Source organism: Toxotes jaculatrix, chromosome 8 (genome assembly GCF_017976425.1).
Source record: "Toxotes jaculatrix isolate fToxJac2 chromosome 8, fToxJac2.pri, whole genome shotgun sequence".
Taxonomy (NCBI): Eukaryota; Metazoa; Chordata; class Actinopteri; family Toxotidae; genus Toxotes; species Toxotes jaculatrix.
This window is the reverse complement of record NC_054401.1, coordinates 23,591,985-23,619,880: the sequence shown is the minus strand read 5'-3', so window position 1 is coordinate 23,619,880 and position 27,896 is coordinate 23,591,985. Positions and strand designations below refer to the sequence as shown.

At 41.4% G+C, this 27,896-nt stretch overlaps 1 protein-coding gene across 4 annotated transcripts in view; it reads left to right on the top strand.

Moving 5' to 3' along the window:
- Positions 1-27,382, top strand: part of LOC121185882 (neurocalcin-delta A) — a 62,831-nt gene extending 35,449 nt beyond the window's left edge. For all 4 annotated transcript variants that reach the window (XM_041044373.1, XM_041044375.1, XM_041044374.1 and 1 more), the window contains 4 exons: positions 14,345-14,755; positions 22,750-22,855; positions 24,078-24,197; positions 25,052-27,382. In XM_041044373.1, coding sequence (XP_040900307.1) covers positions 14,378-14,755; positions 22,750-22,855; positions 24,078-24,175 — 582 coding nt within the window. In that variant the 5' untranslated portion in view covers positions 14,345-14,377 and the 3' untranslated portion in view covers positions 24,176-24,197; positions 25,052-27,382. The remainder of the gene's footprint in view (positions 1-14,344; positions 14,756-22,749; positions 22,856-24,077; positions 24,198-25,051) is intronic.
- The last annotated feature ends 514 nt before the right edge of the window (positions 27,383-27,896 follow it).

The window sequence follows — 27,896 nt, the reverse complement described above, 5'->3', positions numbered from 1 at the left end:
ATAAAAGTTAAAAGTAACAAGTTATACAAAAAACATTCTTCATATGTCTTCATATGAAAGGGCTGAGCCTATTTTTGTGAGTAAGTGAATACTCAGTATATAGAAAGAAAATTTGGCAGAAAAGAACAAAAAATTACAAAAAAAAATGGCAAGGTTTCACCTTTTTTGCAGGAAACCCTGCATGTGTTTGGCTCGGATGTACATTGGTTTGGTGTATCTGCTCACTGATTGTGTTTCATGCTTAATAAAAATCAAAGCCTGGGTCCATGACCACTGTCCAGGCTGGGATATAGACGTTTGGAGCTGGTCACTGAAGACACATCATAGATTAAGCCTTTAATAATTCAATTCCGTGTCAAATTTGACTTATTTTGGCATTAACTACTAGAAAATTCATAGTATACAGTGGTAGTGAATAAAATGTGGGGTCAGTAGAAAGAAGACGTTCCTATGAAATGTGTGTGTGTGAATTTGATGCTCATGAAAAAATGATGTCCAGTGTTCTTCTACCTTTCACATGGAGCACAGACACAACTCTCAGCCATTATGGAAGATACTGAACACTCACAATACAGCCTGAGAATAATTTCCCAAAGCGAGCGTGGCAAATGACAGTGTGGCAGCGAGGAGGTGATGGATCTCTGATGCACAGCTACTTAGAATTCCTCAGTGCTTGCAGAGATCTTTGGCAGTCAGGATGCATGCCTTACTGGGGTATGTGAGGCTAAAGGAGAAGAGTACTATCACTGAATTGTCGCTTAAAAATGTCTTGAATGCAATATGTGCTTGGAAATTGCTTTCTAAAGCTGTGCACTTCTTATGAAGCAGTTAGAAATGAGGATGCCATCGTAGAGAGAGGAGACACTGAAGACTGAAGCAGTTTTGAGCCTGTGTGTTGTTGTGGCAGCTCTTCACAATACAGATGGAGATGCTGTGAGCCCACACAGAGTAGTGTTTCACTGACGTTATGAATATCTTTTGCACAGATATGACGAATGCTGTGTTAGGACTTTCCTGTTTCCTGTCACTGTTTTCATGCTCTGTGACTAGTTATCAACACAGTCACTGAGACTTCCTTTTGGGTCTTCAATCATTCAGTACATAATAACTCTTTGTATACAACGAGCGAGTTTGACTGATAATAGTATTGGTAGAAGTGTCCAAGCCGGTTTTAGCCCATTCTGTCCCTAAATCCATGACCTTGTGCACGTGTTCGCACATGTATGTGTGTACGCAAATTAGAGTACTTAACATTATTATTATTATTATTATTATTCACACAGACACCCTGTTGATCCAGCACTGCCAAAATGACGATTAGTAATGACGATGAGTGATTTTCAGCATTTCCCCCAACGTGAAATGAAAATTGCTTCGGTAGAAATGGTAGAGTGTCAGGTCTATGGTTATCCAAGAAGTGTTGAGGGCAAATGTACTTCTTGGACGTATTATATCAGAGCTGAGTGTGAGGCATAAAGCTTGTTGGCTGAATATAACTGTAGCAGTTTCTTTGGTGCCAGAGATGTACAGTACAGCATCCATGGACACTGACTGCAGTTGTGGTTAAGGACTGGGAACACAATGACCTCCCAGAGCAGTTCACAGTGGCTGTTTCCCAGTCACACTGTTGAATAATGGCTGAGTGTGTCAGTTCTGTTTGATCATCTCAGGTGGGTAACCTTGTACCTTGTTGATGGTTACTCTACTTTAATCTGTCTCTGAAGGACAGAGGGAGGGTTGTGTGTGTGTGTGTGTGTGTGTGTGTGTGTGTGTGTGTGTGTGTGTGTGTGTGTGTGTGTGTGTGTGTGTGTGTGTGTGTGTGTGTGTGTACACATATCATTCTGTTATTGTGTGGATACATTTTAGTTCAAAAACATTTTTGTGAGGACATTTTGGCTGGTCCTTCAAAGGCCTTTGTGTGTGTGTGTGTGTGTGTGTGTGTGTGTGTGTGTGTGTGTGTGTGTGTGTGTGTGTGTGTGTGTGTGTGTGTGTGTGTGTGTGTGTGTGCGTGTGTGTATTCCCATCCCCATCCCCAGGACACCAGTGTGAAAGTATTTACAATGCCAAATATCAGTGGTAGCAAAAGGAAAAATGCAACTGTAAACTCACTGTCCTTTACTATGTTTAGTGTGATCCACTGTACAAGTTCTGATTCCCAGTGAACCTGTATGAATGGGGGAAAAAAAATACAGTAGCTGAGTTATCCATTAGTGGATGTGAGTGATATGAGGTAGTGGTAAGTTGTTTGGCATCACCATTGTGAGCGTTGGCGTTTTGTTTCCTGCACCAGTACTTTGACACCCACACCCTAAACCCAAGTGTCATTCACAACTAAATCCAGTGTTCACACTCAGTGTGTCTACTTGGACTTAAGTAACCAGATTACTCAGAGAAACAAAGTGTCATGGGTAACTGGAGAACGCATTTACATGCACTGTATTAACCTGGTTCCTGTAAATTTGCATACATGCTGCTTCAGATCTGTTGTCAGATCTGATTAAATTTGGAAGGACAATGTCTCAGTCCTGACTTTTGTCTTTTTCTTACTTTTGTCTTTTTTTGTTGTTGTTTTTTTATTGGCTGTGTGTCTGTCTCTGAGCAGCCTGACAGAGGACAGGAGGACAGAGCAGAGCTGTCCCTTAGCATGGAAATATCTGAAATTAACAAACACTCACCCTTTCAGCATGGAGACCGACTTATTCAGACCTGTGGAGTCACTAGTCTGAGTCTACAGTACTGATGGAGTTGCTCTTCTTTAATCCAGCCACTCCACTGTTACTTTCCCTGTCTGCAGTCTTTTGTTACACGTGTACTTTTTGAAAAGCTGATTAGAAACCTGTTTACCTTTCATATAAAGAAGAGATATCTGTGTTCTGTGGGAGGTTCCTCTGATCTGCCATCCCAGTTATAGAAACTATCTTTTGTGTTTACGTGACATCTAAGAAATCAGCTGTGCATTGGTTTCCTATATATGGTTTCTTTTCTGATATCTACCCAACCATATTGCAGTGCACTCTATGTTCTTATTTCTTCTTCTCTGAAAAAAGCTGATAGTGTTGTGGCTGCTCGCACTGACAGAACATCACAGTTCAGAGTTTTGCATGAAAGCGATACACACTTCAAGTTGTACATGAGTTTAGAGACTGTTAGTTCAAACTGCTCACTAACTTGTATTCTCAGTAATCCTTACGCTGATCACTGTTCAACGTATCCCAGTTCCCTAGGTCGATCCTGACCCCTGACCTCCACTGTGATGCAACTTCCCTTATGTTTGTTATTTTCCGTGATGTTACATCCTGTTTCTATATTTTCCTTTGACCACAGGAAGCAGAGCAAGCTTAGTCGCATCCCCAGAGGCATTCTTCAGTCAGAGTCATCTCGAGGCTGAGGCTCTGCCTGAATCATGTTTTCCCTTTCTTTTTTTTTATCTCTCTCTCTCCTTCTACTCTGTCTCTCGTAATGCATACGCTGTTTGACATGACAGACCTTACAGTCACTCTGTAACAGCCATACATTCTCCAGCTGCTCTTATAGTTGCTCTGCAAACATTTTTTATCAGTTATAGTCCAGCTTGGACACATTTTACAGCCATCCCACTTCATCTTTCACAATGTTAATGGAAATTTTGTATCCAGCAGATGTGAGTCAGTTCTTTTTTTTTTTATCATCGTTGTCAGTTTTATGGAAAATTCAGTTGGAAGAAACTCAGGCAGCAGTTGGTGCATATAGATTTAAGTTGGAGTGTGAGAATGATGTTATTCAGATTCAGATTTGTTCAAAACCCAGAAGACAGTCAGTATCAATAAATTATAACAATGTAAGTGAGCACATTTAAGGTGAATTGACCCTGAACCCCTACAGTGAACACCAAATATCCTTTCATAACTTTGCAAGTGTAACTAGGCGCTGCAGGTATATGAAATGCTTGCATGGTGGTTTCTTATTTTTTACCCTCTTCAAAAGCAAAATACAAGAGCATAAGGAGTGTGTGTAGGGAATGGATTAAACATTGTGTTTGTCTGTTATAATGTAATCTGAAAACGTTTGCATGTCTGGCTAACTAGCTTACAGTGGTGACCCAGTGTTATGTCCAGGCAGTGGGAACCTACAGTTTTATATAAAGGAACAATAAAGCTGCAGGCTAACCCCGGTCTAGCTTTGTCTAAAACTGAAAGCTAATCATCCAAACAGATTGATGTTAGAATGAAAGAACAGTTTCAGTTTATAACGGTAGGACTAATTAGCAATACAAGAACGTTACTGTGTCTTCATTTCATGTTATACGCGAATCAGCTAAGGAGGATATTTAGCTTTTGCTGGGACTTGCAACTTTAACTTCTTAGCCTCCTTTTTTTTAGCATATTATCATGTCTGCAGAGATAAAGTGCACATTTAAAACCCCTTTACAGGATTCTCATTTTAAAATGTGGGGGCTGGGCTTAGCAAATGGTCAGTTGCATGAATTTTTAGCACTAGTCAGACTAGACAGGCTTTATTTTGAAGCTGCTGATGTTAGCAGACTAGATCACAGAAGCATAATAACCATAAGAAGAGACAGGCTGTCCTGTTTCCCCCTGATGGGACCCATAAGTTGGACATTCAGCCAATTAACCAGGTCCCTTATCCAGAGCCTGGCAGACAGAGAGCTCCCAACAGGGCACCACAGACAGGGAACCAAACAAATTAGACATGACCCCTGTGTACAAGGCAGGGGTCATTTTTCTGTTGGACAAAGACGAAGAGAAGAAGAAGAGAGAGTCCACAGAAACACACAAACAGATCGGATTCTCACATCAGTCCACCAAAAATGTGACTCAGCTGAGAAGTTGCTTGATCTGCTGTTTCCTTGACCTTTACACACTTATTTACCTAACAAACAAGTCAGTATGAATAGTAAGTGTTATATAATCCTTATTTAATATCTGAATAAAACACATAGCTGTACAGGTTCAGTGACCACAGACCTCTGCACTGTGGCTTCATGGATGAAATTACATAACGCTTTAAGTTGATTATGAAATTGACTTGAGGAAATGTGTCATCTTGTGCCTCTCACTGGTTCAGTCTTTTTCTCCTGAATCAATAGACACAATGTGTGGTTGCCTCCTCCTCCTCTTCCTCCTCCACCTCCTATCAGGTCTGTTACCATAGCAACTTAATGAAGGCTAAGGAGGCCATTAAATGTATAAGGGCTGAAAATAACAACAGCAGGCAGCATCGAGCTAACCAGGTAGCAACCCCAATCAGTCTGACAAGACTTCCAACCCTGTTTCAGGTCCTGTCTCAGGTTTGGTGTTGATTTGATAGGAAAGGGACTCACACAAGTATCAGATCAGCTTTATTACAAAAGAAAAGGGAAGCATCAAAGAGTCAGATCCTAGAAATGTTGGCTTTAATCCAAGTAGTACAAATTCATCTGCACCCCTCTTGGGTCACTTTCTATCCAGCTACTGCCTGGCTGTCTGCCAGTGCCTGTCTCTGTGTTTTCCTACCTCGCCTCCCACTGCCAGAGCATTTTCAGGAAGTTTGAGGGGAGAGGTTTCTCCGTTTGGAGGCCTCTGTGGAACCGAGGCACATTACAGACTGGCTATAGCTTAAATTCTGGGTAAAATCCCTCTTTGTGTTTTACTAAGATGCTTTTGGAAGTCACAAAAAAAGCATAGAACAGGTACATTGGTGGTTAGTAAGTCTACTTAAGCAAACATTGTAAAGGAGAGAACAGCAGTATGTCTGTTAAGGCCCAGTGGGATGTAGGCAGCCACAGCCATCATCCATTCACCAGTATTTTCATTCTTACTTTAATCTCTGCTGTGTGTGTGGGTCTGGCTGTGTGTGTGTATGTATGTGGGTGTGTGTGTGTGCGCATGTGTGTGTCTCTTTGCGTCCTTCTCTGTCTCACCTCTCCGCTCCCACTCCTGTTATTCTTGCTGCCCATTATTCTTGAGACTCAAGCTGCTGCCTTTCATTAAGAAATATGAAATGTATGCATGTTTCTCAGAAAAAGAAACTCTTCACCTTCCCTGGGAAACTTTCTCTCTCTCTCTTACTTTTGCTGTCTTTTCTCTCTCATTTATTCTCAACAAACCAAAACTCTTTCTTTACAGTGGCACATTACAGTCTCTTTGTGTGGTCAGCCCTCATTATTAAGATGTTTCATCACAAACCACTTTGGTTTTCCATTGCAAATTTAGCATCTCTGCTTGGATTTCCATTAAGAAATGTTTGCAGCGAGCAAACAGATGAACCAAATCAAGAAAAGGTTAATTACTTTTTAATCAGTGTCAAATGTATGCATGTATTGGCTCTCAGGATTTTGTTTCTGAGGTACAACTAAACAAATCAAAGGCCCACCAAATGATGAATTAGCACCCCATTATGCACGAGCACTTCAGGAAGAGGAAAGGAGATTTCCAAAGTGAAGTGCTCTACTACACTCAATTAGAAACGTTTTAAAACAGGTTGCTGTACAGTAAATACAAACTGGTTTGCCATTGACTTGCTACAGTGATAAGCAAAAAACAACGCTGGAGCCTTTCCTTGTGTACAGCCATCTTTTAGGGGCCATTTCTACATACTTGCTGCCCTGTTTTTCTCCAGTGTTCTTCCAGAGAAAGAGTTTACAGTTACAATAACAGTAGGATGTGATGGAAACTGGCAAATACTGTCTCAGGTTAATGACAAATCTATTCATCTATTATCTTTTAAAAAGATGCAGCCTTTTTCATTTAACCTTGTGCATCCACAAGTGAAGTGACAGAGTTGTGTGTAAAGGTGCAAAGAATTGTCTGTCACCTCTTTTATTCAGTGTGTCATTATCTGAATAGTTAGCACACCTTAGTATAATTACTGGAAACAAACAAGACTTTAGTTGAGGTAATACCAAGTAATTCACTCTTTTTACTGTCAGAGGTAGTGATAGAAGTAGTCTTGGTATCAATAGACATTTGTTTGTTCCAGTGATATGGAACAACAGTTTTCTCTTCTTGTTTTCTTCCTTGAATCAGTCTGTGTTGATACGATTAAAGAGATTTTTCACAGAATCTGGTGACAGGAAATGCAAACCTTTGAGGTGTGATCTGGTTCAGTTGTGGTTAATATACTGCTGGAGTGGCTGCTTCAGATGAAAGGACCATTTTGTGCCTCGGTTATTCTTATTGTTCGACTCCCGGCTTCACATCGCAGATGTTTTATTACCTTTCTGAATTTATACAACTGTTAATCACAGTTGAATACTTGCTACTCGACTCACTCACATACCTGCACCCACACCGCCACCCATACACCTACGCACGCATGGACACACACTTCCCACAATCAGTGACTGAGTCAGTGTCTGTGAGTACTGTGTGTGTGTGTGTGTGTGTCTACCCATGCATATGTGTATGCAGTGCACTCAGCCAGAAAGCTCATCAATGGCTGTGAGATTTTGCCGAACGTTACTATAGTAACTGCTGTACAATTGCTTCATAAGAGAGTGAATTGGTCTTGTGTGAAGTGAAATAAAACTGGGGATGAAGAGTGTGAAAATAGGGTGCTGGAAGAGTAGAAAGATAGAACGTAAAGTGAAAGTGGGATTGATGAAGGATATATATATATATATATATATATATATATATATATATATATATATATATATATATATATATATATATGATGAAGGATATATATATATATATATATATATATATATATATATATATATATATATATATATATATATATATATATATATATATATATATATTTATTTATTTATATTTATATATATTTGTGAGAGGGAGAGAGACTTTATTTTTCAATGGCTGCACATTTTCGAGTGTAGTAGAGGAAAGTGCAACAGGTGCAGTGCCGTTCCTGAGCTGAAATGGTAGCGCAACACCATATTGTATCAAATCATATCACCTAACCCAAGGTTATATATACAGGAAACTGTAAAACTTAAAGTCCCAGTCCGTTGTGTTTGATCATACATAAATTAATCAAATGGAAAATCTGCATTAGTATATTTCTCAACTGATCATACCTCAAAATGTACATATGTCTGTGTTTACTGAGTTATCTGGAAAACTTGGCTGAGTACAACCCTCATAAATCATGAACATGAACTTGTGTAAAGGACCAAGTTTCAACACTTAAGATTTACTATTATATAATAGGCACAACCAGTTACAAGACAACTCATATACACTCAGTGAGCACTTAATTATGAACACCACACTAATACTGGGTAGTTCCAATCCTTGCTCTCAAACAGCCTCAGTTTTTCATGTCATTTATTTCATAACATGTTGGAAACTTTCCTCTGAGACTCTGCTCCATGGTGACGTGATTCATCACATCATTTCTGCATATTTGTCAGCTGCACATTCAAGCTGCCAATCTCCTGTTCTACCACATCCCAGAGGTGTTCTACTGGATTCAGGTCTAGTGACTGCAGAGGTCACTGAAGTTCACCAAACCAGTTTGAGAAAACTGCTTTGTGACATGGTGCATTATCATGCTGGAAGTAGCCATAGAGGGATGAACATGGTCAGCAGCAAAAGTCAGATAGACTGTGGCATTCAAACAATGATGGGTTGGTATTAAGGCCCAAGGCCAAGAAAACATTCCCCACACATCACATCACCACCACCAGCCTAGACTGCTGACACAAGGCAGGTTGGGTCCATGGATTCATGCTGTTGATGCCAAATTCTGACCCTCTGCGAACCTCAGCAGATTCATCAGAGCAGGCTACGTTTTTCCAGTCTTCATCTGTCCAGTTCTGGTGAGTCTGTGTCCACTGCAGCCTCAGATGTCTGTTCTTTGCTGACGGAACTGGAACCTGACGTGATCTCTGCTGTTGTAGTCCATCCACCTTAAAATGTGACATGTTGTTCCAACCAGTCTGACCATTCTCCTCTGACCTCTCTCATCAACAAGGTGTTTCTGTCCTCAGAGCTGCTGCTTCACTGGATGGTTTTTGATTTTGGCTCCATTCTGAGTGAAACTCTGGAGACTGTTGTGTGTGTGAAAATCTCAGGAGATCAGCAGTTTCAGAAACACTCAAACCAGCCCGTCTGACACCAACAACCTGTATCTGTATGACCTGTATCTGCGTGATTTTATATGTTGCACTGCTGCCACATGAATGACTGACTGGACAAATGCATGAATAAGTGTGCAGGTGTTCCTAGTAAAGTGCACAGTGAGTGTACATATGTATGCCTTATAACTATACACTGCTTCTCTCACTGCATCTGACATCCTCCTAACCACCTAACATCTCTCTTGTCAGCTTAAGAGAGTCGTCTAATAAGTGTATTCCTACCTTATTGACATCATCAAAGTCTTCACAGCCTTTCATTGCATAGAAGCATTGTGTTTTTCATAGATGTTGTTTTGTCCACAGAAGAAGTGGCTGGAAAATATCTGCAGCTTAACTGGTGAGCGTGTGTAAAGTGGTTCGATTGTTGTAATGTGGATGTAAATCCGATCTATGGAACTGCTCAGAATCTTATTTGAATCTGGGTCCCTATCCTCTCCTGTCTGCACGCTCGATTTGAATGATAATCCATGTGGTTGGAGTGATCATGAGCAGAGAGGAAGTGTGGTGGGATGACAGACGGCAGGCGTGGAAGCTTCTACCTGCTTCAAACTTGAAGAAACAGAACTGAATCTATGGACCAACTGGGACTCCTCCTATTATCCTATCTGAGCACATCCTGCCTTTTGCTGTGGAAAGTGGGCGCAGACTGTCAGATTGCCTGTTTTTGGAAAGTTATAAAAATGTTTAGATATACCACCCCCAGCCCAACTGTGAGAGAGCAGCTTTCCAATGCTATCTAGCATTCAGATGAACACACTGAAGCATGCAGCAGTCACCGGTGCCTACTCCTTTTAATGTCAGCTGCTGTCAATCACATACATACACAGTGCAGCACATACGCAAGCTCTTTATCTCTTTTTACCACATATGCAACCACACAGTAACATCTTTATATTTCTACATTTCCCTCGTCTTTTGAGTAGATTCATCACTTAACTGACCAACTATTACACAGAGCAAAGTTAAATTCTGAAGCTAATCATAAAATATTTAATATGAAGGAGCGAGGACCACTCCTGATCTAACTGAGGAGGTGAGAACAGAATTACGAACACACACACACACACAAAGAGACAAGCAGCTGAAGAAAAAAAAAAATCCATGTCACCACACAGGTGGGTTGCCAGCAGCATCCTCAGTTAGCTGAGCATGTCATCAGGAGCAGCAGAGGGGTGTTACTGCTGTGGCTGTGTGTCAGTAGACTGGGAATAGAGTGCATCATACCAGGTGACAGAGCACAGTGGGTCAGTGATTAAGGCCTTGTGTGTGTTTGTGCATGTATACATGCATTTTCATTACCTCTTTTCTGGTATAAACCCCGACTTTGTGGGGACCAGTGGTCGTCATGGCGACCAGAGCTTGGTCCTAATGAGCCAAAATGTCATTTCTGAGGTCCTTCTTAAGGTTAGAGGTGGGGTTAGGTTTAGGCTATCCACAATTAATGGAAGTCAATACAGTGTCCTAACAAGGATAGCTGTACAAATGTGTGTATATAGACTGTGTAGAGTAGCAGTGGACAGGGTCGTGGCTGTGGATCCATTAGTGAAGGCTCGGCAACACACTGAGATATAATCACTGAGGTGTAATCACTCGGAGGGTCAGTCGCTACAGCAGCACCTTAGAGAGTAATTGGCAAAAAGGCAGAGTTTGTAATGTTTTCAGCCAAACCCTCAATTGTAGAGTGTCACTCTATATATAATAGGACAGAGGGTAATCAGAGGGAAACATCATGATACTGCTGCCAAAAACAAACTCATCCAAAGGTCTGTGATGGTTTTTCCTTTTTTAACTCAAAAACACAGTGCATAAATCTTTCTTGCTCTGCCCTCTGTTTGTTTGTTTGTTTGCTTGATTTGAAAGTAGATAGAAAGGGAAGCAAATAAACTTGATACACTATGGAGGACATGGATCAAACCACCTATAAATAACCAGTAAAGAGACAAGAACTTAGACAAGTCTGTGGCATGACTTTGGATGGCATTGTTGGTCACATGGTCCACCACTTTCTTCCAAACTGAAAAATCTAAATAATATATTAAATATATGAAATATATATTTATTATATAAAATATCAACTTGTCCAATAATATTTTTTTTTTCGACCAAATACCTGCAAAACTAATTACATTCCCACCAGCCTCAGCCTCAGCTGCCACTTGTGTTTAGTGTTGATTAGCAAATGTTAGCAGGCTAATACACTAAACTAAGATGTTAAGCATGGTAAACATCATACTTGCTAAACATATAATGTCTTTATGAGCCTGTTGGTGTTAGCATTTAGCTCAAAGCACCACTGTGTCTAAGTACAGCCTCACAGAGCCATTAACTTGGCTGACTCTTAGTCTTGCTAAACATTTGTCAACATGCTAGGTTTTACTCAAAGATTAGAGTAGGCACCTTGCCATATATCGTCTTAGTATCTACTTCCACATGGCCTTGAGAGACTCTGTTTTCCCTTGTGTTTCTTTGGACTCAAGTCTTCAGGTTCTTGTGTTATTAATACATGTGCAGCCTGTTAAAGTTTGCTATCAATTTCCATGTTATCTCTCCTTCCCACTTTTCCAATAGGCTCCTGTTTAAATGTTAAGCAGTTTTTTTTTCAGTGCTCAGCGTGGCTTTGCAAACAAAAGTCTGTGATAGAGGTAAACAAAGGTGCGTGTCAAAAATAATACCCTTCAAAAATCATTCTTCCATTCATTCATGTTCCACTCAAGTGATTGCTCCCCTTTGATTATGATTCTGTCCCGCCCGTACATCAGAGCTGTTTTCATCAGCATGTTTACCAAAGAGAGGCAGAAGCTGCTGGCCACCTTATTGGGTATTTTACAGTGTTTTCGAGCCGCCTGTGAGCTCGAGCTTTTCCACCACACTCTGAGTGTAGATAATAAAACTCCCTGATAAGTTATCACTTCACAAATATCCTCGCTTACATTGTGGAATTTCTACTCAGTGGTAGCCTTGGTTGAACCTTGAGTGTAGGAGGTCTGTTTTTTACTGTCTGCCATGATTTGACTTCAGCTGGTGGTAGATTGAACTGCTCAGTTCTCATTCACTCTTTTTTTTTTTCTAATTTCTCTCAGTATGAGACAGTAGTAGTCAGCTCGACACTGTAAGTGACCTGCTCACAAGGATGTGAAAAAGAAACTTTCTGCAGTTGTTGTCATTTCCTACGGTTTCCCACAGCACAGATGTATTTGAAGACCTTGTTAGGTGGTTTTGAGTGTTCAAGTGACTCATTTCCTGAGACTTTTCACTGTGAAGGCCAAGGCAAGGATAGCAGGGCGATGCACTGAGCTGAATACATACAGGACATAAATGCATACAACAAACACACACACACAAGAAGCTCAAAAGCATGTTAATGAGATTACTGCATGTGCTGTGGTCATTTCAGACATGCTTGGATCTTATAGCAGTATTTTGATTACATAAAGGGTTATGATAACACACATATATGAGCACGTATACACACACACACACACACACAGCATGGTTACTGTATTGAGAGCACAATCTCACTGAGACCAGGAGTAGGCACTTCCTTCCTGTTTGTGTCACCAAAAGGGGAGATAAAAAAAACAGACTCCGAACTCTTCCACTGTGTCTCGTCACTCTTTGCCTCACTGTCAGTTTCCCCGTCTCACTGTCCATCTGTCCGTCTGTCTGTCTGTCTGTCTGTCTGTTGACTCTTTTGTCGAGTAGCAGAGAGGATTTTGTTAATAATAATAAATCTATGGAGGCCCAAAGTGACCATCTATCACTTTTCCAAATTACCTGGTTATTGTTCATTCGCCTAAACAACAACCTGTCACATAACTGTGCCCCGTGTGTCTTGCCAAACAGACAACACAGTTTAACATCTTTTCCGTGAGGTGTTTTATGACCTTAATATCCGGGTCATCCTGTAATTTCAAAGCTCCGAGGCATTAATCACTGAAATGACAGACAGCAAACAGTCACTTTGATAAGCACCATGAGTTTTATTGTCACAAAGTAGTACGATGTGGCCGGCTCAAATGCATGTTGATGATGACTCATCACTGTTGCTGTTTGGAGTAAATGTTATATTTCTCAGTTAACGTGAGCATTTTAATCGACTACAAACACTGTAAACAGAGATTATAAAGCTTTATCCTGTTCATAAAGACTGGCACTACAAACACTCATGTTCCAGTTCCAGGAAGACAATTAAGAAATAGTTTTTCAAGAGCTTATGAATGTGAGTGATGTTTGTTGAGTGGCTCAGCTTAAATATCATTTGATCTAACCCTAACCCTGCCCCACCTTTTCCTCCCGGTGCATCTAAGCCGAGTTTAATGTGTGTGTGTAGAGGTTTTATGGACTAATTAAAGCCATGTTGGGCATATGGCGCATTATGTGTGCACAGAGTACACAGAGCTGTTTTCCATGGAAAGTTTTTAAAAAGGGAGTGATGTTAGTGCTGATGAAGGAGAAAGTCTAAAAAGAGGAGTTGCTTACATTTTGGTTCAAACCTTGGTAAAGCCACACAGAGGCTGCGTCCTCGGGAGGGGAGTTTGCCAGCGAGCGTCTGGTGACCCATGGGGCTGCCACCCTGTTGGCCCACCATCTGCAGGGATAGGAATCAGGGTCAGGTGTGATGCAAGCCGGCTGGAAGGCATGAGGAACCCTGGCATCATAGACTGGTCCTGAAAACATGGAACTCAAAATGTTCACATACATCAAATTCATGCTGTTTCCCTGCTGCGCAAGTTGAAGAGTAAATGAATTCCATCATTCTTGATATTAGTAGAGTTTGATGCAGGGAATCGTGAAGAGACTGCACACCTGTTTGTGATTTTTCTTCTCTCTTAAGCACAACTATATTATAAGCATACATGATGTATTTCCCATCCAGAGCCAGTCTGCCACCTCCATCAGCTGTCACACACTGGAAATCTGAACGTATGGCAGTGATCACAGGAGCACTGATTATAAAATGTGACAACATCTTGCAACACTCATTCAACTCAGCAACTATAAACACACAGTAAAAGTTTGAGCTGTCTTACCTGAAAACTGTTTCTGTGCAAAACTATCATCCTTCTTAAATTTCAGGGCTCTGACGACACTGATGCTAATTTCTCCCTTCCCGATGATGTTGGTGTGATGAACACTTTTTCTTCTTTTCTTCTCTGTCCTTCGGTTGTCACTGAAGCAGTCAGAGAGCCATTGTACTGCACTATTGATATTTATCGCATCCTAAAACATCACCTTCTCTGTTCTCTGTCCTCCCAGCTGTGTGCAGAGTGATCAACAGGACTGACAGACATGGGGAAGCAGAACAGCAAGCTCCGTCCTGAGGTGATGCAGGACCTGCTTGAGAGCACCGACTTCACCGAGCATGAGATCCAGGAGTGGTACAAGGGCTTCCTGAGGGACTGCCCCAGTGGGAACCTCTCCATGGAGGAGTTCAAGAAGATCTATGGCAACTTCTTCCCCTATGGAGATGCTTCAAAGTTTGCCGAGCACGTCTTTCGCACATTTGACGCTAATGGCGATGGGACAATAGATTTCCGGGAGTTTATCATCGCACTAAGCGTGACGTCGCGCGGCAAGCTGGAGCAGAAGCTGAAATGGGCGTTCAGTATGTATGACCTGGACGGGAATGGGTACATCAGTAAAGCTGAGATGCTGGAGATCGTACAGGTGAGTGTGTATACAGGCAGATAGATGTATCATTCTTACTGTGTCTTTGTATACAGATACCACGTATTGAACAGAATATAACAAATGTCCCCAGTGTCTAAAATGCAAAAGCAAAGAAAATTGGACCTGTAGGCAAGTGTTAACGGTGGCCAGAGGCCCCCTTGCAGTTTGCAGTCAACAACCTTGTCAAGGGGATGCAAGTCAGGTGTGCTGGCCCATGGGTGTTTGGCATATTTCTGAAGGTTATTCCAGTGGGGTTTTCCAGAAAGTATAGTTAACCTTTAACTTGGGGTAGAGGGAAAATGTTGTGACTTAAAACAGGTTCTGTTGTGAAGTTTTTCCAGTAAGTGATCCGATAATCACGAGGATGCTTTAGATGCTTTGTGCAAGAATTTATGCAGATTTCAGCCTAAGGTGAGTTTGAGAAAGTAAGTTTTGCTTTTTTTTTTTTTTACTTTGTGTAAAAGTGCCACCTAATGCCTAAGGCCTCAGTGTAGCACAGAAAACTTTTGTGTTCATAAGAGTGCTTGTAGGCAAGATATGCAGCATTTCCTGTTTTGACTGTAACCTACAGGAAGTTGTTCCTTTACAACTTGTGCAGCTGCTGGATTTAAACTCTTTTTTATCAAAATTCTTTAAATAAATGAATAGACAAAGATTCTATGTGCAGTGTCATGTAGATCAGACTCACAGCACAGGAGTTCAAAAAAGTACGTTTTGCATGTTTTGCTAAAAAAGAAATCCTTGGTGGAAATGGACGTGGCCCATATCATGAGATTCAGCTAAATTCAGGGAACGCATGCATGTAGTTGCTGTATCAGTACCACTTCAACTAGTTGAACAATAATAATTAAAAAGATTATAAATAAAAAAAATCAGAGCAATTACAACAGGGCTCCCGGGACTGCTGGTACTGGGAGCCACGCTGCTTTGGATGAGTCCACTCGGACTTGGACCCCTAATTATGTTCCAGGGAGAAAGTGTCTGTTGTGGTAGCCTCAAGAGTTCTCTGTGACTGTGAGTGTGTCAGTTCTGAATTAATTGCTATCACGTGACACATAGACATGTACACACTCACACATACACACTAACTGTAACATTAACCAGGGCCGTGATTGTTAAACACCACGATATTCACAGGACTGCTAATGCATCCAACACACTCTTTATGAAAGTACTGGCACTTTAAGAATAGGAGGACATACAGCTCTGCTCCGTGGGGGGAGCAAGCCAATCTAACACATGATTTCTGAGAGATATCTCATTCAAGACCTCTTTTACTGCCAGCACTGAAATGTCAGTGTACTTAAAAGTTGCATTTAGATATTAAGATTAGTTAAGACTACTTGGAAATGTTCCTTGTCCTGCCAATGTAGGCAGTCAGGGGAAATAGTCAGGGGTTCATCAGCTTTGCTCCCTTTTAAATGTGGGTTTTAGCCTTATCAAGAAAGGAAAGATTTTCCATCTGCTCTATACCTTTTTACAGGAGCAAATGGAAAAAGCTTAGCTTAATCCACATCTGCCAAACCACCTTCTGTATAGCCTTCAGCAGCTGGACTGTTGTCTGCATTAAGGCTGTTAAGTCTTGTGCTATTGTGTTTATGTCTCCATGTTCCAACTAATACAAGCATTAGCATATTTTGTAAAGTCTACTTTGTTTCTTTTATAGCTGCCAAAAACAGCCTAATGCTGGAAAGATGAGGAAGGACATTTATATTAGATCCCAGCCTGTGCTAAAAGCCCTGCATGTTACCCTGTTATCCATTAAGGTATTGAGGGTAAGTGTCAACTAAAATTGCCAGCAGGTTGTGTAGGCTTTCAGACACTTTTTATCAACATATTAGCATTTTTGTTTGAAAAAAAAATAAATAAATAAACAACTGAATCAACTGAAAAAACTCAATTTGAGAAATGCTGGTCGTTTTGTCAGGAGGAGGAAAAGTTGATTTCTAGATTGTGGAGCATTCAACAGGCAAACTTTAGGTTTAAAAGAACTGTCAAGGTGATGTCTGTTTTCTGAGCTATATAGCAGGGCACAGCTCGTGAAAACCAGAAAATGACAAGGGAAAAGGGGGAAGTGCGGGTGGCATTTCCTGTAAAAGAGCTCCTCAAGTAAACACACCATTTGCACATGCAAATGCACTATATGTCTAAGTGTGTGTGTGTGTGTGTGTGTGTGTGTGTGTGTGTGTGTGTGTGTGTGTGTGTGTGTGTGTGTATGCGTTTTTTTTTAACTTCCTTTGAATTTGTGTAACACCCGCTAGTTTCTCCCACTTCAGTGTCACCTAAGTTCACCTCTCGTTAAGCAGACTTCTCATCTTGTCTTTGGGCTGGGAATCTTTTTACAAACAGGAAGTCTTTGTGACCTGTGTCAGGATAGGAAGATGTACGGGTGAAGAAGAGAACCTGTAAGCACACATCTGCATGTGAGTGTGTATGCGTGCTCTCTAACTGGAAGAATATTTATTTCACCGCCACCAATGAACTGCAGATTTGGGTGTTAAGTCTTTGTGCATTTGTCACTACAAGTGAACCCTTTCACATGGCACGTTGCCATTTCCTTCATTGTCAATGTGAAGATATTACATTATATCTCCTTATAATTTGATTAGATGCTCTTCCTTGTTGAATATCATTGGTGTCATTCCCGTCATTAAATCACAGAGCTCTCTTTGTATTTTATAAGCATACACACAGAATTACTGGTAGTACTGGAACAGAAGCTATAGACCTGAACCAATTAAGAAAACTTCTCTGATAGATTTCCACGGTAGTCACTGCCAATCCCAGGAAATATCAATTTACAAGGCCTCACATGTATTACATGTACTGTCGCTTCAAGATTAAATTCCCACCTCAAGACTGCAGTGATTCAGACTCCAGCCTGTCATTTCTTTCTACACCCTGACAGCATAAGCCCTCTGCCTACGTTCCATTAAAAGGTGGTGCTGTTCCCGAGGACAAAAGAACAGAAAGCAAGGACTTAGATGTTCCCGTCATCAGTTGAAGAGGATAAGATGAAATACGATTATGTGGCAGTCGTTAATTAGCTGTAGTTTGTTAAGGTCTCAGAAATGATGTCCACTTGTACTATGCATATAAAAAAACTATTATAGTTCTAACTCAAATTGGATTAAAGCTTTAGCAATGTAGAAGCAGGCGCTCTGTGTTTTACTCATTAGATTAGACAGTGCCATTCCTCATAGTTACAGTGCAGTTTTATAAAAAGCCCAAGGCCATCTCAGTTTCTTTCTTTCCATCTGAGACACACAGAAACACTCACAGAAGCATTTATTCATACACACATACACACAGCATTCATCTATCCTCATGTCTGTCTGCTCCCTCTCTGCATTTGGCTGACTGACTCTCTTGGTTCAAAGCCACCCGCCTCCGCAGAGAGAAAGCAGGCTTTCAGGTAGCACTGCAAGTAACTGCACAAGAGCTCAAAGTCTTTGAGTAAATTCTGCAGCTTAGTGTGATCACAGTATCTGCTTTCAGCCGTATCAGATGGCAGATTGTCAGCTGGTTTTCATAAAGCTAAATCCATCCATTTTCTTAAACAGGTCTGGGTTGCGATGGGAGAAGGCTAACCAAAGTAGCTCAGACGTCCTTCTCCCAACCCCCTCATTCTCAATGCAACATAATATTCACAAGCATCAGCGCTGTTACTGATGTAGCCGTTCAGGTTAACCTCGTAATGGTTAAGACATCTACAGCGATCCTAAGATACTGGCATTTATTGAGCACAAATGCTAGCAAGTTTGTTAGCAACATCCACACTATCCAGCTCAATCTGGAAACGCTGTGTTGACACAAAATGTGTTCAGGTCATTTTTGTAAAGACCTTCGACCACACTGAAACACCTGCTCATTGGGAAAAAATGAACATGAACATGGTAAGCTTTGTCTGCTACATGTGACACCGTCAGCATTGTCACTGTGAGCCTGTTAACATGCTAATATTAGCATTTAGCTGAAACCACAGCTGTGTCTTAGTACAGATCCCCAGAGCTGCTGGCATGGCTGTAGACTCTTGTTCCTAATCTTTTATGTGCAGCCTGCATTGTTTTTCATTACAGAAATAACTCTTGTAATCCTCATTTGGCAGCAGGTAGCCCAGTTTTTAGAGTTTATTCTCTCAGCAAGGGATCTTGTCCGTCTCACCGGTATTATTGTGCCCAGCACTTTCCAGTGCTTTACCCAAAGGGCCCTGGCATTCCTCCTACTGTAGTCTCCATGTTCTCTATTCCCAGTCACCTCCATTTGCTGTAGTGACTTGGAGCTAGCTAATGCTCTCCTGCAGAGAGTGTGTAAATGCTGGGGATGCTCATAATTAGCCTTGCTGTGGGCGTAATTGAATGAGATGGATCGCAGCCAGCCTGATTCGTCCTATTTAGATAATGACAAAATCTGAACGCGGGGAGAAAGATACAACAGGCTCATCCACACATCAGTCGTTGATATCTAACCTCTGTGTGCCTTTCATCTGGGATACAGAGTTATCAGCAGAGCAGATGAGCACAGAGGATGTTCATTGTCTCAATGCATGGACTCAGTCGGCTAAAAAGAACGGAGCGAGCATTCAGACTGGTAATTTAGTGAGATTGAACAGAATAGTCAGGGTGATGATTAGATCAACGCTCAGGTAGATAAAGTCACCATGGGACACATATTAGGCGAGACACTGTGTGCATGTTGTGTAGATGTGCTTATTACCACAGGACAACTCAAATGGTGCTCAGCTGGCTCTGTCAGCGCAAATAAGTCTCAACAAGTGGACAACCTCGCTCTCTCTTTCCTTTTTCCGTCTCTCTTAAATCCTGCCTCTCTGCGTCTGTCTCTTTCTGTATTATCTGATGTGGTTAAGGTTCAGAGAAAAGGTAATAACCAGGACATTTATGTGATGATGCTTTCGATTGTCACTCTCATCCATAAGTGGCCAGGTATTAGTCCAGAGCTGTGGCTTAGTAGCTATGTGCTTTTTCTTGCTCTCTGTTTGTCCTCACTTAACTGTGGCACAGACTGTTTCCGTCTCCACAGGAGACAATGATTTGTTCTTGTCTGAAAGCTCCCAGCTGAAAGGGTATGAAAGAGCCTTCCCTTTTCTCTTTGTGGCACTTAGGTTGGAGAATGGATACTGCTGAGCCTTTTCAAAAATCTGTCTGAAGTGTAAAAAATTCACATTTGCATTACAGATAAATAAGGGAGGAGTGCGGGCAGAGAAAAAAAAACGTTGAGGCAGTTTTCAGAAGAAGAATCCATAGTATGAGGTGAGATGGAGAAAGACAATCACCCAGGGTGGATACATCGGAGGGTGGGGTGTGTTGTGAAGAAAAAGAAGTGTAGAAAGGCCATTTTCAACAAAGATTGTGCTCTGTGGATATGAGGAACGACAAGATCAAACCTGAATAACACTGGCTCTGCTTTTGACGTGAGCTCTACATCTGTGTTGCAACCATTCCTTCACTCAAGCTCAGCTACTAATGCTGCTGCTCCAGCTGCTGTAGCTGCTCTCCCTCTGGTTAGTGTCTCTTCCTCCACTCCTGCCATCACTACATCTTCACTGTCACTAACTGGACAGGCTGGATGTGAAATCGTCATTATCAGTTTAACAATAACCGAATAAAAGCTTACGCAACTTACATAATCAGATTGCAAAGTAAACCTGTGTGGAAAACATTATTGCCCAACCCATACAGGTTTGGCAACATGTCAACAACGATACGGGGCGAACTCTGTGGTAATGATGCTGCACCATATTTGTTTGGTTCTATGTTCATACCATCCTGTGTAGTCAGGAATATTGTGATGACGATAAGCTGCAGATCGTTTCACTTCTTATCAGTTGCTTGTAATTTTGGGATTTCGAAATTTAAGCTTATTCCACTGTGTTGCTCTGGATTAGACCAGGAGCTAAATCCCCACTCTGTACGTTTTGGGTAAATGTAATAAACACTCACAGCAGTTTGAAGAATTTCGATTAATAGCAGACGAAGCTCCAAACTGGAGCGAAGGCTGCTGCTTGTCTCTCAGTCCCACTTTGACCCGGAGGCTGAGCTGCACTGCCACTACGTAATAGGTACCATAACCAGCACTTATTCAAAGCTCCTGCTGTACTGTAATCACAATCAGCCATCCTCTGTTCACATGTCAGCTCCCATTCCCCTCAAATCCGCCTCTCTATTAGAGACACAGAGAGTGGGTTGTGATTTCACTGTTTACTGCCAAACAGCCTGCAATGCAACACAGAGCAGAGGAGACACAACACTGATAAATAGTCTGTGAGGGATTGTGTACGTGCGTATGTTTGTCTCCACCCCTCCCGGCCTAAACTGTGAAAATGTAATCACAGAGCGGTGTGGCAGTGCTGCAGGTTGACATATTGGAATTAATGCTCGTCTGTGCTGAATGGGTGCGAGCACTGAGGACGCATATTGACTTACCTGTGTTTGTCTTTGTGTCGGAGCAGAATAAATGTTACTTGTATCACTAAATTAAATATCACAGGGACGTGTTACATAAGATCCCATGTGTGGCAGACTCCTTTGTGTGGGCCTCCCTGGGTCTCTGTTGTTGTTGTACCGCCGCTGTCGTAGGATGCGTTGGATATGCTAAAAAGGGTCTTTTCTTTTTCTTTGAGGACACTGAACGAATCTTCAGTTCAGAGCAGCAGCAACTGTACAAGCTGAAAAGAAAAGCACAGCAGAACATTTCTTTAGCATTTAACAAAGGAAAAAAGAAATACTGAAAATATCCATATTGTGTGTGTGTGTGCGTGTGTGTGTGTGCATCATTTGTATAGATTCTACATTTAATTGCAGCTATAGGACTAAATGTGTGTATATGAAATAATGACCCAAGCTGTAAATGATTTCAAGTCTGTTCAACATAGAAAGGTAAGTAAGGTAAGGTTATTATTATTATGATTATGATTATTATTATTAAGCTGATCAGGACATGACCAATCCACATTAACCAGAGTTGAAGTGGAAATAATGTCAGCCCTAAAATTTCGTATTTCAGTGACTCAGTGTGTCAGTGTGACTGCTGACTGTTTCAGTTCGGGATAATGAGGCACTTGTTGAGTTTGAGGTATCAGAATTGGCATCAGTAGAAAAAGCTGGAGTGGTTCGTCCACACCAGACCTGATCCAGTCACAGTTTACACAGAAGCAGGGAGCCGACAGCCACGGGTCATTTCCAGACAACGTGACCACTGAGCAGAGTCATCTTCAAAACATTGTATTTTTATTTAACCTTTCTGTAACCAGAAAGTTTCTTAAGACACGTGACAGACACATCTTTGTTGTTCTGTTGTGGTATTTTGGAGGACACAGTGTAGAACATAAATATACATTCTGAATTCAGAGACTGAATATTGTGCACAGTATTGCAAACAGGGAGTGATTTCAGGCTCAGTCGTAATAACATAAAAGACACAATGAATTTAGAAAAGAGCATCAGTTGATAATCGTTTACTTTAAGTTTATCCTGTAAATTATTCCAAGCACAAGATGCATAGCACAGAAATGCAGTCTGGCCCAGTTCAGCCCTGACGCTCAGTAGACAGGAAGTTTACCAAGAATGGCTTTGAAGATGAAAAGGTAATGCCTGTCATGCCATCAGGCTGGCTGGTTTGGGCTGGCTGGTTTTGTTTTACGTGACTTGAGTCCAAATAGCTTCTTTTGAAAAATTGATAGCCAGAGTAAATATTGTCCAAAGCAAAACAAGCTCAATCTGGGATAATTCTCTGACACAAATTAAGGATGCAACACATCAAAGAGGGTTTGGGATAATAGTTCACAGAATGTAAAAGGACTCTGGGGAGCCAGGGTTGCTCTTATTGGCTGACTTTTTTTGTTTCGTATCTGTCTCTTATGTTCAGTATTTCTCTTTTTTTCAGGTTTTAGATATGTCTGAATTATTACTGTGTGTCTACTAAGGAGGTGCAATAAAGTCCTTGTGTATGACCTCGCTTGTGTCCCCATGTAGGCAATCTATAAGATGGTGTCCTCAGTGATGAAGATGCCTGAGGATGAGTCAACACCTGAGAAGAGGACAGAGAAGATCTTCAGGCAGATGGACACCAACAGGGACGGTAGGCTAATTAAAGTCACTGCAGAATAACATGCTGGCTAATTTAGGTACCAGGACTAATGGTGTATCAATGTATCAGATATATAGAAGACAAGCTCATCTACCAAGACACCAAAAGCATTTTTAAAACAATCTGGTAGAAATCACTGATTAACTGATTGATTAATTGATCGTGTGGTTTCAGTGCAGTGAGACATAACAGCCATTTAAAAGGCGACATATTGAACAGTTAGCTGGCCGGCAACTGTTGTCACTGTATGAAGCGTCCTGGTTAATAAGAAATAACACCTGACCTGTAATTCTAGTCACACACACACACACACACACACACACAGCTGCACTGTAGATACTCAGGAAGCACATTCATACAACAGAAACACTTCAGCGCTGATCCTGAGGACAGGAGACGCAGAAACACGATGGGAGGCGGAGAGAGATGGACAATTAGGACTTAGTGACTAGTGTGGGAAGGAGGAGGAGGAGACATAGTGAAAGAAGAGTGGTGGTGGGGGGGGGGGATGTTGGGAGAAAAGTGACAGCAGAACAAAGACAGAGTGGGAGCGATCGTGCTGACCTGGACAGGAAAATGTGCTGTCTTTCTTTCTTGTTCTTCTTCTAATGAAAATCACAAGAAGCCAGGAACACACTGTCTTATGATATAAGAGAGGCAGCTTGAGTCTCTCTGGTACGGGGGTGGTCCGGGGAGAAAGAGGTGCCGTCTCAACGCTGCCACCTGCTGGTGAGAAATGGGGACCTCATCAGGTCGCACTGACTGAGGCCGTGAAGACTGAACAATCCAGATTCGCCTCGAAATATGTGTGTTTGTCATCATCTCCGTAAAAATCTTACAGAAAACCAGCTGCCAACCCAAAAGACTGATCAGGCAAACAGACTTTCTGCCCCGTGGTCCGCCAGAAGACTGTACTAACATGGACAGGTCCTTGTCACAGCAGGAGGAAGCCTGTGAAATAAATAAAAAAGTTTTAAAAAAAGTCCCATTTTTACTGAAGAATGAGTAAACAAGCTCAGTCCATCCTCCATGTTATTAAAACAGGATGTTATTATGGATTGTGCTCCCTTTTTTTTTTTTTTTTTTTTTTTTTTTAATTAAGATCGAGTTCTGATAAAAACCTTCTTGCTCTGTTTCTGGCTTCAGCCTCTTCGCTGTCCATCAGTTTTAATATAAACTTCTAAGGTCATGCTGGTCTTTGTCTGCGTTTCAGGCAAACTGTCTCTGGAGGAGTTCATCAAAGGAGCTAAGAGCGACCCCTCCATCGTCCGCCTGTTGCAGTGCGACCCCAGCAGTGCCGGACAGTTCTAAACCTGAGGCATCAACATAACCTGTAAGTCTCACATTCAGCCACTTCACTGTGGAAACTTCAGCTCCCTAAACTTTAGATTACATTTTCAAAAAACAGCAAAGTGTAGGGAGTTCAGAGAGGTGAGAGCTCCACGTACAGTGAGTGCACTGGTGCTGTAACAGCCACTTTCAGAGAGCGTCCATTAGTAGCAAAGCCCGAGGTTCAGCCTCAGGAATGAAGGTATTTCTCCTACGAACAGTTGTGCCTCCCGGGCAGCGAGGACGCTTGCTGCAGGGAAGCTATTCAGAGGCTGTGTGCTCAGTGCAGGATGTGGGATGGGTCATCCACAAAGTCACCGGCTCTGTGCTTATTTGTAGCTCATGGACCTGTATGAGAGACTTTGTGGGAGGTGGCCTGGGATTTTGAAACGGGAACTGTTGTTGTTGAAGTTTCTTCTTTTCAAAGCCTCCGTGTGTAGGATTTCTGAAGTTTCTGTCTTTGTGGACACTTCTTGTAAAAACCAAATACTCAGTGTTCTCTTAGAATTTAAGCTCTTTACTAAAGATAAAAACCCAGAAACTGGTGTTACCTCCCCAGTGGGTGTTTAGGACACTGTGGCGAGGGTTATTTTCTCGTGAAGTCCACAAGCCTTTCTTTAGTTTCGTGACAGTGAGCTCCCGGCATGAGTTGTCTCACCCCTCTGTGAATTTGGGCTTTGGACTTTTCTGTCTGAGCTGAAAATCACAGAAGGTGGTTTGGTTCTGAATTCTCTGCAGCTGATAAACAATTATTATTAAAGTATTTTAAAGTTGTTACCATGAAATGCAGCATGTGATGATGACTAATGACCAGGTGTGTCTCACTCCCCAATCCGACTGCTCGTCTTCACTTCGCAGTGCTTCTGTGGGTGACTCTAAATGCCCTTAACTCTCCACTATGGAGCAGACTGATGATGAAGGATGACAAGCTTGATGACGATGATGAAGACGGGCCTTCAATTTGCACTGAGGACTTCAAAGATGGGCGCAGGAGCCGCTTTCTCCAGTTTTCCACCTCGAGCCGTTTATCTAAACCCTCCAAACCGACAACAAAGACTGAACCCGACGACTTTCCCAGACCCCCGCTGATTGTAATTGACCAGGACCCCTCAGTTCTCCTATAGGCATGTCAGAGTATAAAGAAGGTCTACAGTAGGTTGTATATATACAGTATAAACTGGAGTCTCTGTATCAGTGTGTTTGCTTGACTCTCTGTGCCCTCTGAGGCTCCAGCCGGGGCGACACAGAGCCTCTGTCACTCTAATGTGTATCATAGACAGAGTGTGTGCATGAGACGACAAGAGAGGGAGAGGATGGTGTTGCATAACAGGACATACTGTAGGTGAGACAGTTTAATCTGCAGAGAGAGGACTTGTGAAGTTTGTCCTTCACTCAGAATGAGTATTGCTTTTAGTTTCCTCTTTTCTACTGTGAGAATGTGTACGCATGTTTGTGTATTTTTTGCAAACTTGATAGACTTTGTTTCATATTTTGTGCTGGGGACAACAAGAACATGTACTATTATGCTACTATGCATATGCACCCTAATTAATAGTTTGATTTTTGTGAAGTGTCACTTATGTCATGAAGGATGAAACGCATCCCTTTATCCATCATCTGTTCCAGTGGTTTTTCCTATCAGTGAGGATTTGACAGACTTGTAGGGTCGCGGCGTCGCTGCGACTCGCTTTTAAAGTAAAATAGAAAACTAGTCTTTAAAGTATTTGAGTAGTGTAGATATTTTAAAGTGCAACTGCATTTGTAAAGCAAATTCACACAGTCCAGAACGCTCGGTTCATAACAAATGTTGTGAAATAATCATTTAAAAAAAAAAAAAAACAACAAAAAAAAAGTTGGTGTATTTAAGCTGTTGCAGGATATCAAGCATGCAAACCAGTTTCTTCTTTGACACGTGCCATGTGAAGGAGGACGACGGCGCACTTCTCCACGTTCACTTTCAGACGTCTTTAAATGCTGCATGTTGAATCAGTCGTTGAACAGTTGGGTACAGCGGTGCATAGACTAAATAACACATATGCATGTGACTAATGTGCATGTGTGAGTTTTTGATGTATGTTTATGGAACTCAGTGGTTAAAACGGCCGGTCGCCCATCTGTGCTCTCTTCTCTGCGTTAGTACTGTCATCATTAGTACCGCCGGCAGTCATCGGTTAGCGACTGCCACAGCTGACACATCTAACGGTTCACATGAGTAACGTCATGGAGACGGGCTTTAGGAAGACCGCCGATGCACAACAAACTGTACACATAAAGACACACGCCGTTGCAGAGGGATGCTGGGTAGTCGGATCTGAGAAATGTCTTCTGTATCAGTTGAGCTGAATAATGAAATCACCATGCAGCAGCTGTATCAGGGCCAAACAGACACAGAGTGAACCGAATCCTTTAGACTTAGAGTCCCAGTTCTGAGTAAACGTTCAACTAAACGACATGTACGTAATTTGTAGTGTTACATAACGTGAATGACATGATGTTGGGTAACACAAGTGCTGGTGTCCCACTAATACAAACACTCCCAATAAATTTATTGTTGTTATGTTTGGTCTCCTCTCCTCTCCCTCCTTCGTTCTGTGCTCAGCTGCAACAGAAAACTCCTCAACAGAAAAAGAAGGTCTCCCTCTTAAGATTAGGAAGTCCAGCCAGGAGCAGGGAATGTGACCCAACCCTCATCCAGGGCTGAGCAAAGATGTTTCACTCATTGCATCGTTTCCCAATTAGAAAAGCTTTGAATGTTTTATTAAATAACTGCTGTTTTTTTTTTGTTTTGTTTTATTTTGTGTTTTTTTTTTTTTTGGTAAAAAAAAAAAAAAAAAGATGCAGACAAACAAACCACAAACCGAGAATCACATCTGCTGCGGTGATACTGTCACAATGTGTTGCTTTTTATTGTATTTTTAACTTTTTTTTTTTTTTTTTAAGCTGTCAGGTATAACATTTCTGTCGAAACACAAAATAGCATCTTGTGCCAAATAAAAACAAGAACAGTATTGTATGAATTTATACTGTACAATTGTTATTATCTGTTGAACAAAATGTTTGTAATTGTTGCCTTTTGTAGGTTTTGTATGGTATTCTGTATTTAGTGACTGCAGTTTTGAACACGGGATTCTGTTTTTTGGTCAACTTTAAAAGGCAAAAATTAAATTTACAGTTTATTGTGTGCAAGCATTTATGTGCAGTCTGGTTAATCGTGTAATATTGTGGTTTTAATTAGAGGATAAAGCTCAGCCTATATTATCTTAATGCAGATCTGTACTGTATCTGTGTGTGTGGTACGTAGGTACAGTATTGTAGTACATGTACTTAGTTACTTTCCACCACTGCTCGTGTTGTAGTTTTTGTAAAGCTAAAATGTGGTCCATGAAATCAAAGTGCTTATAAATGAAAGTAGATGGAAATGTTTTACGTTTTAATTAACCTGCTGAACTGCCTTTTGTTTATGAGCATATTGTAACTAAATAGAACGATTTACTGTAGGTGTAAGTATATACAGTAAGAAGATATGTTCACTGACCTTTGAACTTTCTACAGCGATGCTAGCGGCGTCTTCAGGCTGCAGGAAGAGTGTGGTCTTGAGTTAAATGCTAATGTCAGCACTAAACACAAATGACAGCTTTTTTGGGGTATTATGATCTAAATACTGGATTCTGTAGATTTAGACCTGATAACAGCACAACATGAA